The sequence below is a fragment of the Larimichthys crocea genome, unplaced genomic scaffold, assembly GCF_000972845.2.
Source record: "Larimichthys crocea isolate SSNF unplaced genomic scaffold, L_crocea_2.0 scaffold677, whole genome shotgun sequence".
NCBI classification, from domain to species: domain Eukaryota; kingdom Metazoa; phylum Chordata; class Actinopteri; family Sciaenidae; genus Larimichthys; species Larimichthys crocea.
The window spans coordinates 1-14,779 of NW_020858925.1; the positions used below are offsets into that span (position 1 = coordinate 1).

The 14,779-nt window shown below is 43.1% G+C and overlaps 1 protein-coding gene across 1 annotated transcript; it reads left to right on the forward strand.

Annotated features, from left to right (window-relative positions):
* Positions 1–2,231: 2,231 nt before the first annotated feature.
* Positions 2,232–13,918, forward strand: LOC104939977 (secreted frizzled-related protein 3; the record flags this gene model as incomplete). Its single annotated transcript, XM_010756529.3, has 6 exons — positions 2,232–2,267; positions 2,914–2,973; positions 3,309–3,374; positions 12,823–13,027; positions 13,257–13,320; positions 13,595–13,918. Coding segments are annotated over 6 exons (488 nt in total), but the record flags the coding sequence as incomplete, so codon positions are not given.
* Positions 13,919–14,779: the final 861 nt, after the last annotated feature.

Genomic DNA, 14,779 nt, shown 5'->3' on the forward strand with positions numbered 1-14,779 from the left:
ACACTATATATGTTTGTATCACCGCGCTATAGTGCGACGTGCCGACGACACCTCAATAACGCAGCAGAGCGACAAGCTCGGGGAGTCGTTACGAGTGCCCGTAGAAAAATAAAACGTATTTTCGACTACCCGGGCCCTCAAAATGGCCCAGCTACAGACATGATTATCCCCTCAAATTATGAAATTCGATTTAGTCGCAGCGATAACCCTGTTGTAGCTTGTTCCCTTTTTTATAGTTTTGGCTCCCAAAGGCTTAATGATCGGTTACCACCCCCTCACAGCCCCATTCACTGCCCATGGTGAAAAAAAGGAGGGACATTTTCTTAAGGAAGGCAGAAGAAACGTTTCTTCTCGTCTTGCTCTGTAAGGACACATTTCCTTCTTTATCCGACAGGCAAAATAACTATGTAAAAAACGATCAGGAAAGGGCACGCGATGTCCCCGTTTATGTCGGTTTCAATGATTGGTAATTGACGGTTTGGCCAGAGAGCCCGTCCTTTTCCGAGAGGCTGGTCTCGAGCCATTTTTACCCTCTCTTCATCTCAGTCAGGATTTCAACTGGCGTTCCAACTGAACAACAGTTTGCAGAACCCATTGTGGCCATTATGAGCAGTTTTGGACTCATTGAAATTTTCTGTGAAAATGCCGACAAGACAAGCAGAGCACTAGCACATTTAGCGCAGTAAGCTGTAAGACTGCTAACTGCTAACATTAGCAGCCAAATCAAATGTATGTGACTAATTGTTAATTGCTAGCACGTCAACGCCCTAGCAATTAACCATTAGCCACACTATAACCAAAATACAAGCTACTTGTGGTAATATGGCTATGCATAGTACATGTTTAATAATTCCTAATTAACATTAGGCCACTAGGGATGTTAACGATGTATCCGTGCCAGCGAGTTAAAATCGGAGCAAATTGGCCGTGACGGACTCGCATCGGTTTGACAGAAAAAATGAAATCGCCGTATTCTTTGGCGAATGCCCCACATAGCAACAGCAACACCCCTACACACAGCGCAATGTGGTATTCGCGTCAGGGCCCTGACTGTACTGTAAATGATACCATATAAACACAGAGACCCATATGAATTCCACGATGTTGCAAATTTGCAACTTCAACGCAAACTGTCAGTGAATCCCTGTGGAAGTATCAAGGGTGTTGCAAATCTTTAAACCAATCCACCGACAACTTCCGCGCGAGAGTCTGCACGGGGTGATAAGTCGGGTTCGGGAACGCCCCGCACCGTGCGGGAGGAATCCCTTCGTGACACAATTTTCCCTCCGAGGGTGGTGCCGCACCAGGGCTATGCTTAAAAAACAAAGGAGCGCAGCGACTCGGACAAGCCGCCACCTCGCCCGTTTTTAATCCCGTGGAGCGCCGTGACTCTCACATAAAGGGTAAGAAATTGAGCATCATTCTTAAATTGGTTTTTATTGAATTTGTCAGTAGCTCATACATTCAAGCTGAAAGTAATGTCAGATCAGCTGCTTGCGGAAAGCCCCTAATAGAACACAAACGTATTGAGAGTTTACTGTAAAGAAGAGATTATTTTATCTTTTCTTACAAGTAAAAAGATAATTTTAATTTGGTCATAATTTGGTCTGTACTAATGCGCTTTCAGGCACACTCAAAAAGAAGAATAAGCGCAGTGGATAACATATAGTGTGCGCTTTCAGGCACACTCAATAAGCGCGGTGAATAACATATAGTGTGCACCTTGCACACACACTCAAATAGAAAAATTTCTAAAGAAATTGTGAGTGTGCCTGACTCTGGCCCCGTCGCCCCCATACATTATTACTGACACTGCTCAGAAAATTCAGTACTAGAAAATTCCTGCAGAAATTTTGAGACTGACGAGTGGGCTGTTGCCGGGGGTCTGTATTCAAAAAGCACACCTCAAATAGTCATTTTTAACATGTTTATTTAGACACAGGAGCAGCTCCTGTGTTTAAAACTCTGGGAGTAGCGAACCGAAGAAACCACGGAAGAAATGGAAAAATAAGTGGAAGAATAAGCCCGAGAGATTTTAAAGAGTGTGCTCTTTCAGGCACACTCAACAATAATAAGCGCGGTGGATAACATATAGTGTGCGCCTTACATGAGACATATATATCAATAGCTAAATCATCATTTCTTATTTTCCTTTTGCATAAACTCAAAAAACAAGGGAATGTTTTTCTTTCTATTCTTACTCTGACCAGTACCTCTCTTTGTGTGTGTAGACCCATACTACCAGGACCCAGCCAAGTGTAACACAGGTGAGACTGACCCTTTACCTTCGCTTTGCCTAAACTGTAATTACTTTTCTGTGTGGCGTCTGAGACTTAAAGTCACAACTCACGAAAGCTAAACTGCAAAATTGTAACAAAAATACTTATTGCAACAGTAAAAAAGTGCCGCATCTGAAGGTTTAATGCCAAGCATCCTATTTTTATAACCAGTGTCATAGTTGGGGTTTTACCCATTCTCCAGTGGCTGTTGCTGGGTGTACACCCCTTGCCCCTCTGACTTGGTCACCCAAAATTACCTACTACTGGCTATTTATTATGTCCTAATAAAGAACATCTCTGTTGAGAGTTTGTCTTCTTTGTACTCCCACTGCCTGCTAAACATTATGCCACCACATGTAAACAATTATAACACAGATATAGACATTATTGAACATATTTCATTTTATCATTCAACATGAATACAAATTATAATTCATGAAGTTATTTTTGAAATTCCACCAACATGTAGAAGTCTTTTGGGCTGTTCTAATCTCCACAACACAGCCAGTCAGTGAAGTCAGCTTCTAGTAACTATGTATTTCTCACTAACATGCTGATGAGCATCTGAACACAACCAATCTAGAAACCGGTTAAACCAATTCACTAAAGCTATTCTGGATTTGATCCTCCTTAGAATCCAGTCCAGACTTTCCAATGGACTCCAGCAATCTCCACTGCAGAGGACCAAATGGAGGTAACCTATTACTGTTTACCTGTTCCAGTTGAGGCTCCTCCTCCTTCAAAGTCCTCCTTTAGAGGACTAAAGGTTCAGGAATAATTCAACATTTTGGGAATTGCTCACATGCTGAGAGTTAGAGAAGATCACTCTCAGTGTCTGTGCTAAAACCAATAGTCTGTTAGCTTAGCTTAGGTAACATCTCATGGAAACACCTGGTGTTGCTTTGTCCAAAGGTAAAACACAATCCACCTACCAAGAACTCTAAAGTTTACTAATGCACATGTTATGTCTTTTGTGTTTGTGTGCTTGTGTTTGTGTATATGTGCGTGCATGTGTTTATGTGTCTGTAGATCGCTGTAGATGTAAGACAGTAAAAATGAATTTGAACACCTACCAGAAGAACAATTACAACTACGGTGAGTCACTTGGGACTTATTCCAGTTTTTACAAATATGAGACAGAAAATCATTGTATTTAACTCTTACACTCTGCCACTGTTGAGTATAGTAGCTGCCCCACCAATGCAGGACAATAACTATAGGGGTTGTGGCCTTATGACTATATAGTGTATGACTCTGTCCACTCAGAACAAGCAGAGAGTCCACTATAGTTTTGACTTTGATAGTTTTGTTAGTTTCTTAAGACAAAAGCTTTCACCATATGTTACCTGCCTCCATAATCAGCCAATAGCAAAACTGAAATTCAATAACCATGTTTCAATCAGCATAGGAAGTAGCTATGCATTTATAACACAATATGTGTAATACCAATACTTGCATGAAACTTAAAGATCACATTTCAGTTTTATTTGTCATATGTAGGTTAACACAAGGTCAACCTGTGTTGGACCAGAAAAACAGGTTAGCTCAGCATAAGAGTGCTAGCACAATACAAAGGATGAAAATATGCTAAAGAAATGAAATACAATGTAATGAAAATTGGAGTGATATGAATAAGATAACAAAATAAATAACAAAAAGGTATTAAAATATATGAAAATTGAGAATTGAGAGTAAGCATGAAGAACTAAAAATGGACTAAGAATAAATTGTCAAGATTTGGACCTGAATTGATGAACAACACTACTAAATACCTGTATACAATGGTTTTCATCTGAAAAAGGTGTTTTGTGGGTTTAATTACACTTGAGAATTCATCGGTTGTTATATTGTTAATCGTTGTATGTGATCATATAATAACATTTTAATATATACATTAAATCCTCAGTAATGGTCAGGTGTTCCCATTCCTACGGAAATATCAGCATGAACCTTTCCTTTTGTCCAAATGTATGCTCTCTACATGTATTTATTTAATATTAACTGTATTTTTGAGATCATATTGAACAATCATGTCAGTTCAGTTTACTTTGTTGTGTTATTCACACATATTCAAAATAAACTGAAACTGAATATCATAGACAATCATGAAATTCCGCTTAACATAAAAAAAAACACTGAGAAAAATATGAAGAGATCAAACAACTGAGGAAACGGACACACTGAGCTTTTTCTGCCAAGTATTCTGCTAACCAATATACTGGTGTTCCCGTCTCCGTTACGTTACGTTGAACATGAGCAGACCCAAAATGCAAACGCAAACCAGAGGATTATTCTCAAGCACATCCACGTTGTCCAGTTGTCACCAAAATCAACCTGCGGGGTCACACCAGGATGGCAAGAGAAACAGCAACCACTTTTTTGATTTTCCAAGAAACTGCAGCCACAACTACTGAGGAGAAAACGATAGTCTCAGGACTGGAGTAGCACTTCATTGGTCTGGTCATTGAAAACAAAAGTTTCAAGTCAAGGCATTGCTCCTACCCTCTAGTGTCAGATGGTTTCACCTCCACATCTTTCCTGAACTGATGAGAGGGATCAGGCTGGAAGACTATAAATTTAATGGAATGCCTTTTCAGCTTCAAAGGTCCAAAAGATTGGGAAAATGGTGGCACTCTGGATTAATGGAAGAGCATACTTGTTCTTCATTAAGATCTTCAGGCCATGAAAAATTATGCAGGGGCGTAAGGATTTATTGTTTTTAACCACAAAGAAGAAGGTCACCCCTAGACACGATGACGAACAAATGCTTCCCTGCAGCCAAGAGGGGAGAGCAGAACTGGGACGAAGATCAATGGCACAAACATACGATCTGCAAGGAGGTAAGGCTAATGCTCGATCTTTGCTGTATTCTCACCAAGATCATGATACTCAGCTGCCATAGCAGATAAATCAGGGGATTCAGGTTTCTGACCAATGGCACAGTGGTGCCCTCTGTAGGTGAAAAGGCAGACTGAAGACAAGATGTGTGACAGTGGGAGTTCTACCCTCCAAAGTCCAGTCAATATAAGGATTGTACAGTGCCAACCAGGAAAATCCCCAAAGCAAAGGAGTCTCAGGAGCAGTGTTTCACGGTGATGCAGCCCATCAGCAAGCTCTCCATGGTGCACTCGTAGAAGTTTGTGAGGGTACTGGCATTCATGCCAGCCTTCTTTAATCTTCTTAGAAAAAAGATTTGCTCAGCTTTCTTGACAATTGTGTCCATGTGAAGTATCCAGGAGAGGTCCTCAGCAATGTGCACACTTAGAACTTCTGAAACTGCTAACCCTTTATCTCCGTAGCCCTGCTGTCTTCTGAAGGTCCACGATTATCTCTTTAGTTTTGCTGATGTTTGGTGAGAAATTGTTGTTCTGCCAGCTGTTTAGTGTCAGCGGTTTGGCTGCCTCATGTCTGTGATGAAGCTAAGGATGTGTCATTATCAAACTTAAAGGTGACATTGGAGCTGTGCTTGGCACAGTCATAGGTGAACAGGAAGTACAGGAGGGGGCTGAGCACGCAGCCTTGTGGTGCGCCTGTGTTAAGGGTCAGTGTGTAGGGTGTGTGGTTGCGAATTCTAACCACCTGGGACCTACCCGTCAGGAAGTCACATATCCAACTGCAAGTGGAGGTTTGCAGTCCAAGATCAATGACCTTCGAGACAAGTTCTGAGGGAATTATTGTGTTGAATGCAGAGCTGTAATTAATGAAAAGCATTCTCATGTATGTATTCCCTTTTGTCCAAGTGGGTAAGCTCTGTGTGTGTTGCCAAGGAAATGACATTATCTGTGGCCCTGTTTGGCCTGTAGGCAGAGGAAGAGGGTAGGATTGAGCAGATGTGGGTTTTGACCAGTTGAAGCAACAGTTGCAACAAACAACCATTCCACAACCAGAAACAATGGGTTACCAGAACTATCTAGCATGCTATAAATATGCATCCTACAAAGTTTATTGACAACACAGCTGTGGTGGGCCTGGTCATTGAACACAATGAAGAGGTAGATCTGAAGAAAGTAAATGGCCTGACAAATTGGTGTCAAAGACAAAACCTTCTTCTGACATCAGCAAGACTAATGGCCAAAATGCACGACCCTTGGACAAAGTGCTTTAAAACAGCCGCATCTAGTATTTTCAATATGCAATCCCCACAGAGGCAGCGGCTATATACGCATTCCACATTACCATTAACTGTCACAGCTGGAACAATGGCTTGAACCCAAATGCACGACTCGGGAGACAAAGTACAAAATAAACAAATCTTTTATTATCAAAGTTCAACAGAAAATCACTCACTGGGAGGAAAACACTAAACACTCTAAGAAAACAAAAAACACTCGAGAGGGAAAACCTATTAACAAAATCAAGGAAAAAGATCACAAACGAAAAACCACTTTTACGAGGGAAAAAAGAAAACTATGAAATACAAAGGCTAGACAAAGTATCAAAGCAAAATACAAAACCTGATAATACACGAGCACGAGACAAGGACTTAGAAGAGGCTATGGAAAGGCGCTGGTTCACTGGCACAAAGGACAAGATGAACTGGCAACAGACAAAGGGAGACGCAGACAATATATACACAGGGTAATGGGGAACAGGTGGAAACAATCAGGGCGGGGAAGACAATCAGACCGGTGACACATGAGGAAGGGCAAGTGACCTGAAACGAGGAGAGTTACCTTTCAAAATAAAACAGGAAATGACAAGACAACATTGACACAAGACAACCCAAACATGGTGAGCTTTGTTAGTCATGACAGTACCCCTCCTTCTAGGGACAGCTCCTGACGGACCAGGTGTCTGAGGGTGACTGCTGTAAAAGTCTGAGATGAGGTCAGGATCCACAATGAAGCTAGCAGGGACCCAGGAACGTACCTCAGGACCGTAGCCCTCCCAGTCCACCAGGAATTGCCTGCCACGACCCCTGTTGCGCACAGCAAGAAATTTCTTTACTGACTAGACTGGGCCTCCATCTGGGGAGGTGGAGGGGGGTTAGCTGTGGGGACCATGGGGCTCTCTTTAACCGGTTTGACCTGGCTGACGTGAAAGGTTGGGTGGACTCTCAGGGACCGAGGCAGACACAGATGAACAGAGGAGGGGCAAATGACCTTTGATACCGGATGTAGTGGCTATCTTACATGTTCTTCTTGTTGCTCTTCATTTCTTTGTCTATAACCACTCTAACAAATGACAGGAGACTGTTTTTGCACATAACTCTGGCTGGCCGCGGACACAGACGCGTGACGCGATGTCATGGTAAAACGACAATGTTGCTCCGCCATTTCTTTATTGAAAAAGAACACTTTCAATACGTTTGTACTTCCTGCTTCCTACGGAAGCCGCATAAGCCCAAATACCGGCGGCCCAAAACTCAAAGCACATTAAACCCTTTTCTTGTCTGGATGAATTAACATGGATCAACAATAAATGGTGCTTACACTGGAAATGGACCAACAAATTGCGGAGCCATTTCCTGGAGGTGACGTGGAGAGGCAAGTCCCGTGTGGAGAGCCAGACCTTCTGGCCAGGCTGGTACACCGGAGCAGGTCAGCGCCTCCGTTTAGCAGCCCTCTTCATGCGGTCCACGCTGCGAAGGAGGACCTTGCGGGCAGCTGCCCAGATGCGGTGGCAACGCGTGGGCCATGGCGTGGGCTGAAGGGACTGTGATCTCCTTTTCCATCTCCGAAAAAACAGGGGGCTGGTAACCAAACACACAATGGAATGGTGACATACCTGTAGCTGAGGTGGGGAGGGATTCTCGCTCCAGGAAGCTGGGTTCTGTGATACCAGACACCGAAGGCATGTCTCCAACTCCTGGTTGAGACGTTCTATCTTTCTGGCCGTTAGATTCTGGGTGGTACCCAGAGGTAAGGCTGACAGTGGCTCCAATGAGTTTACAGAACTCCTTCCAGAATCTAGAGATGAACTGAGGCCCTCGGTCAGACACGATGTCCTTAGGGAATCCATGGATGCGAAACACATGAGTCAACATAACTTCTGCCGTTTGTTTGGGAGAAGATAATTTGGGCAAGGGAATGAAATGAGTCATCTTAGAAAATCGATCCACCACTGTGGAACCCCATCCATGCTCCTGAGGAGGTCTTGTTGCAGGCGCAGATGGGGCATGCCTGCACGTACTCCCAAACCTCACGCTCCATGGAGGGCCACCAAAACCTCTGGGAAATGGCGTACATAGTTCTTTTGATATCAGGTGAGCAGCGAGGTGTGGGCCCAATGGATCACCTGTGGACGCATGGTGACAGGGACAAGCAAGCGATTCACCGGACAACCACTAGGTGTTGGGTTCTCACTATTAGCTTGCTTCACCTTGGATTCTATCTGCCAAGTCACTGGTCCAACCACACGGTTCAGTGGTAGAATGGGCTCAGGTTCATTGGCAGTAGGCTCGGGGTCAAACAGGCGGGACAAGGCATCAGCCTTCGTGTTCTGGGACCCCAGCCTGTAAGACAGAACAAAGTTAAAACGGTTAAAAAAAAAACAAAAAAAAAACAGCGTCCACCTGGATTGGTGAGAGTTCAGTCTTTTAGCTTTACGAATGTACTCTAGGTTTTTGTGGTCTGTCCAAACAACAAAAGGGGTCTGCGCCCCCTCTAGCCAATGTCTCCATTCCTCTAGAGCCATTTTAACCGCCAGCAACTCACGGTTCCCCACATCGTAGTTTCTCTCAGCTGGCGTGAGCCTTTGAGACAGGAAGGCGCAGGGGTGGAGCTTGTTGTCCTTTTCGGCACGTTGGGAGAGGACCGCTCCTGCCCCATCTTCGGAGGCATCCACCTCCACCATGGAACTGTCGGCTGGGATCAGGAACAGTGAGAATGGGGGCAGTGATAAAGTCTTGAGTCTTGAGCTATTGGAAGGCTTCCTCAGCTTGAGGGGACCACAGAAATGGAGCCTGTGGAGATGTAAGGGCATGGAGAGGTGCAGTTATGGTGCTGAAGTTTCTGATAAACCACCTGTAAAAGTTAGCAAATCCCAGGAATTGCTGAACCTTTTTGCGGCTATCAGGTGTCGGCCACTGAGCCACAGCACTAACTTTAGCCGGATCCATTTGTACCTTTCCAGGGGCTATGATGAAGCCAAGAAAAGCTAGTGTTGGCATGAAACTCAGTTTTTTCAGCTTTAACATACAACTGGTTCTCAAGCAGCCGTTGAAGAACCTGACGTACATGACCAACATGAGTGTCAGAGTCTGGGGAGTAAATCAAAATGTCATCCAAGTAGACATAGACAAAGTGGTTCAGGAAGTCTCTAAGAACGTCATTGATCATGGCCTGGAACACTGCGGGGGCGTTGGTCAAACCAAATGGCATAACCAGATACTCATAATGACCACTGGGTGTTTAAATCCAGTCTTATATTCATCCCCCTCTCGGATACGAACCAGGTGATAAGCATTTCTAAGGTCCAACTTGGTAAAAAATTTTGCTTGCTGAAGCCATGAGTGGCAGGGGATAACTATTCTTAGTGGTGATGTCATTAAGTGGCCCATAGTCAATGCAAGGTCTGAGACTGCCGTCCTTCTTCCCCACAAAAAATAACCCTGCCCCTGCTGGAGATGAGGAGGGGCTGATAAGACCTGCCTTTAATGAGGATTCAATATATTCATTCATGGCCTCCCTTTCAGGACCAGAGATAGAATATAGCCTACCTCTAGGTATAGGGGACCTGGGAATCAGGTGAATGGGGCAATCATAAGGTCTGTGCGGGGGAAGAGAAGTAGCCTTTTTCTTGCTAAAAACCTCCCCCAGATCATGGTAACATGGAGGAACTGATGTCAGGTCAGGGGATTCAGAGTCTGTGTCAAGATAAACAGAGACCAGTTCAAAACCTTCCCCGTACTCCAGTCAATGTGTGGGTTATGTTTCTTTAACCAGGGGAAGCCGAGAATGAGAGAGTGCTGGGTGGAATGAAACAAATGAAAAAACATGAGTTCATGGTGGTCATCAACAATGACCTCGACGGGTTCAGTCTTGTGAGTTATTTGGAAAAATCAAGCTGCAGTTAAGAGCACTGGCCTCTAATGGCTGGGATAATTGTTCAGTGTTCAAATGAAGTTTTGGGCAAAATCCCAGTCCATGAGACTCTCATTAGCCCCTGAGTCGATGAGTGCCCCGAGAGAAACTGGTGTCCTGATGCTTTACCTTAAGCTCTGTTAAGGCTCGGGAAGGGGGTTAAGAGGAAGAGAAACGGCTCACCAGTACCCTCCTGTCTGACGAACCTGCCCTCTTTGCTGGACACATGGCAATGAGATGACCCTGCTGACCACAATAGAAACACAGACCTTCCTGGAGACGACAACGTTCCTCTGTGGACAGTTTAGTGTGTCCCAGCTGCATGGGTTCCTCCGCCTCAGGAGGAGTCTTCTGCTGAAGATCCGGAGGAGGCAAGGGTTATCAAGGAGTCTAGGGTGGTGGGTAATTCAAGAGGCACTAACAAATCCTGAATCGGGTCAGAGAGTCCTTTAAAGAAATGATCATAAAGTGCCATGGAATTCCACCCACTGTCAATGGCTAGGGTCCGAAAACGGATGGCATAGTCTCACACTGAATCCATACCTTGTCTGATGTTACTAAGTGCGCATGCCTTGTCTCGGTCAGGCGAGATAGGATCGAAAACCCCCCTCAGAGACTATGAAATCCTTGAGGGAGTCACAGATCAAAGAACCTTGAGACTACTCGGCCGTCGCCCATGCCTTCGCTCTCCCGGTGAGATGGGAAGCCATAAACGCCACCTTGGACCGTTCTGTGGGGAAGGCTGATGGCAGATGTTCATAAAGCATTTCACAGTCTATGATGAACGCGCAGCACTTTCCAGACTCACCAGAAAACTTCTCTGGTGCAGACAAGGGAAGAGCAGAGGCAGGGGAAACCAGAACTGGCAATGCTCCAGCAGCCGCTGGAGACGGTGTGGGTTCTGTGGCAGGAGAGGAGGAATTCTTGAAAGGAATGAGAGTCTCTTGTACTTGGGCTGACAAGAGATTCACATGGGTCGACATGGCAGCTTTGAACTCCTCCTGACAGGCCGCCAGCTCCTTCACTCCACAAAGCAGAGAGGACATCTGCTCCTCCTGCCGGTTCAGGCGGGCGCCCTGAGAGAGAACAACTGCAGTCAGGTGCTCAGAGTCGGCTGTGTTCATACTGGCCAGTTCGTACTGTCACAGCTGGAACAATGGCTTGAACCCAAATGCACGACTCGGGAGACAAAGTACAAAATAAACAAATCTTTTTATTTTTACCTGTTTTCCTCATTCTATAAAAAGAATGGTAGGAAAGAAATTGATGCAGAAGCTGTTAGGATACTTACATGAAATTAGACACATAAAGGCTAAAAGATCAGAAAGACTTTAGCAGTTTACTGCCATACTTGCCATACTGTCTTCATATCTTTGTGCAATATGTTAATTCTTTGCTCTGTTACTTGTGTTTTCTCATGATGGGTCTCTATAAATACCACTATAAAGAGTAAAAAAATGTTATAAGCTAACATCTGTTGATTTGATTTGGTGCTATATAATTCAAATTACTCCTTGCACTTTATTGCACATTCTCACAAGTTCATTAAGTTCATTAACATTAAGAAAACATTTCTATTTGTACCTGGTTTGTGTACATAAACCATAAAGATTTAATCTGGACCATGCCTCACCCATAGAAATTTGGCAAAAAAAATTAGCTACAGATCAGCTACCTTAATAGGTTTTGCCTGGTCTTCTGGTCTCTACTTGTCTTGGCTCAGTCTCAATACAAAGGTTTTGGTAATGACTTGGTCTCATTTTAAGTGGTCTTGGCAGCACTGACTGAGGCTGTGTCATTTTCTGTTCATGGCAGAATTACAGAAAACATTTTAAATGTCAAGTCCAGTTTCAAAGAGGACAACTGCAAAACTTGAAACAGAAAGTTACAACAGTCCACAGAAATGTACAACACAAGAGATTTGAACTAGAACAGTTAAGTCCAGTGCTAAGTCAAATGAAAATGAGTCTTTTTGTGAAGTTCAGCCTTGATGTCGTGTAGAGTGATGTGATGGCATTTCTTTATTGCCTCTTTATTGGCCCCATGTATGGGCCCTTGTGGGTCTAATGTCACCAAGGTGGACTACAATTGCAATACTTTTGACCCAAAATCCACTCTATTTTGGACACTATAGGAGCATTCCATCATCATTCCATGCAGACTTGCATTACACCATCAGTCCTTAAAACCAGCTGTTAAACACCAAGGAGAGAATAACAGAATATAAGAAACACAACTTACTTAATACAACTACAAACTTCTGGTTCAATGAACAAAGCTTTCAAGTAATCTATACGATAGCTATAGTGAAAAAAAATGGATGTGATTGTTTTGTTCAATGATTTTGATATTGTTGTATTTATCGATTTGTCCCAGAACGATGGTGGTGTCAATTCAGAGGTCCGTAACCAGGCCAGGCCAAATTTAAATATTGACTGATTTTTTTAATCCTTCAAACCAAGTGTTTTCAAAATCCTGACTGTTCAGTGTCAACGTATGCTGATAACTTTATTTTTCAGTGATCAGGGCGAGAGTGAAGGAGGTGAGGAATCGCGGTCTGGAGCCCACAGCAGTGGTGGAGGTGAAGGAGGTGCTCAAGTCTTCTCTGGTCAATATTCATAAAGAGACACAGACACTCTATTACTCATCCTCCTGCCTGTGTCCTTCTTTGTCTCCTGGGGAGGACTACCTCATTATGGGCTATGAGAATGAGGAGACATCCAGGTATGAGTAACGGGAGTTATAAGTACTGTTACTGACATCATGGTTTCCTCCAGGAAATTGGCTAGATATAAGCCCAGACTTTGAAATGTGATGCAGTAAATCCATGTGTCCAGTTGATGGTTATCTAACTAAACTAACTTCATCCTGCTCTCTGATCTGCAGTCGTGTCGGGACTATAAAACACTGTGGGAAACCCTCCATAAACCTCACTGTGTGTTTGTGGTTGCAGGTTGCTCCTGATTGACAGCTCTATTGCTCAGAAGTGGAAGGACAAAATGGGCAGGAAGGTCAAGGTACAATTTACATCCTAATGCACACACAGACAGCAGCCATTTCATACCATTGATGCAGTTTGCAGTAGTGTACCTTGTTGTGCCAGAATGGAAGGTTTGACAAGGGGATTTGTACCAACAAGTGTTGTTTACTGTCCACAATGGATGTGGGTTAAAGTGGCTGAAATTCTCAAGATTAACATACCAACTGACCTCAGTAGAACCATGGTGTATGTCTATAGAATTACAGGTAATGCTTGTGAACTTCAGTTCCTGTCTGTGTCTTTCTGTGCAGAGATGGAATCAGATCCTACAGAGAGGCCGAGGAGGTCCACGCCCAAATCGCCACTGAGATCTGTGTATGTCTGTGTGTGTGTCTGTGTGAGTGTGCATGTGTGTGCGTATGTGTGTGTGTAGATATTGCACTATCACAGGCTGTTGTAGTTGAATGTAGTTCATCTCTTCATCTAGCAGACTGATTGAGTCTGATTTTTGTCATTTATTTTCTTTGCACAAACATTATTTAGTGTGCGTTTAATGTGTGTGTTTATCAGTGTGTGAATGTGTGTTTGTATGTGTTTATACACCTAAAGCACTCAATAAAGACAAGAGAAGGGGTTTTTGGAACACTTTTATTTTCAGTGGGGCCCAAGTTAGCTCCACTACTCCTTTCCAAGGTCACAGTCTTTTGGATGCTGTAGCCATGTTACCACAAAGACGTGACAGAGGACATTTAAATGACATGCAAGCCATCTGGACTCAAACATTTGATCTATATGATGAAACTAATAGCCATGACCTTAGCTTTATTAAATTCTGCAAAAAAAGAAAAGAATTAAAGGAAACTATGACAATGATCACACTAAAAATTAAATATGTTCCTCAGACTAAATCCATAATGCTAAAAGATGTAAATGAGGTGGAGTAGTTAGGGTAATCTGGGAAATAAACATAATGAAATTATTTATTTTTTAACCTGCATGAGGATGTTGACTTCCATTTTTTCTTTTTTAGTTTAGCTCATTTGTTTTGTTAAAGATTGTTAAACCGTCTTTTTTCAGTCCTACTGCTCTGAAATGTAACACAGAGCTGGTCTTTACCAGTACAAAGGAGCTCTGCTCTGCTGTCTTGAAGAAACTTGGATAGACAGTCATATTTAATTCAAGGAAGTTATTTTATGGTCCAGGTCATAAGATTTAAGAGTTGTTTTTTTTTTGTTTTTTTTTTGCAGAATATGTCATACATTTAATATAATATTCACAAGTATGTTTTAATTAGAGCATAACAATGGTTGCATTTTCATTACCTGAGAATGTTGGTTACATGTTGCAACTTCACCGCTAGATGCCACTAAATGCTACAAACTGGATCTTTAAAATGTCTTTTTTTTCCAGCAGACATTATGACTTGTTATAATAGGAAAAGCATAGATTAATACCATTAACAAAGACTATGTTCTATTTAACTGTGTAATGTAAGC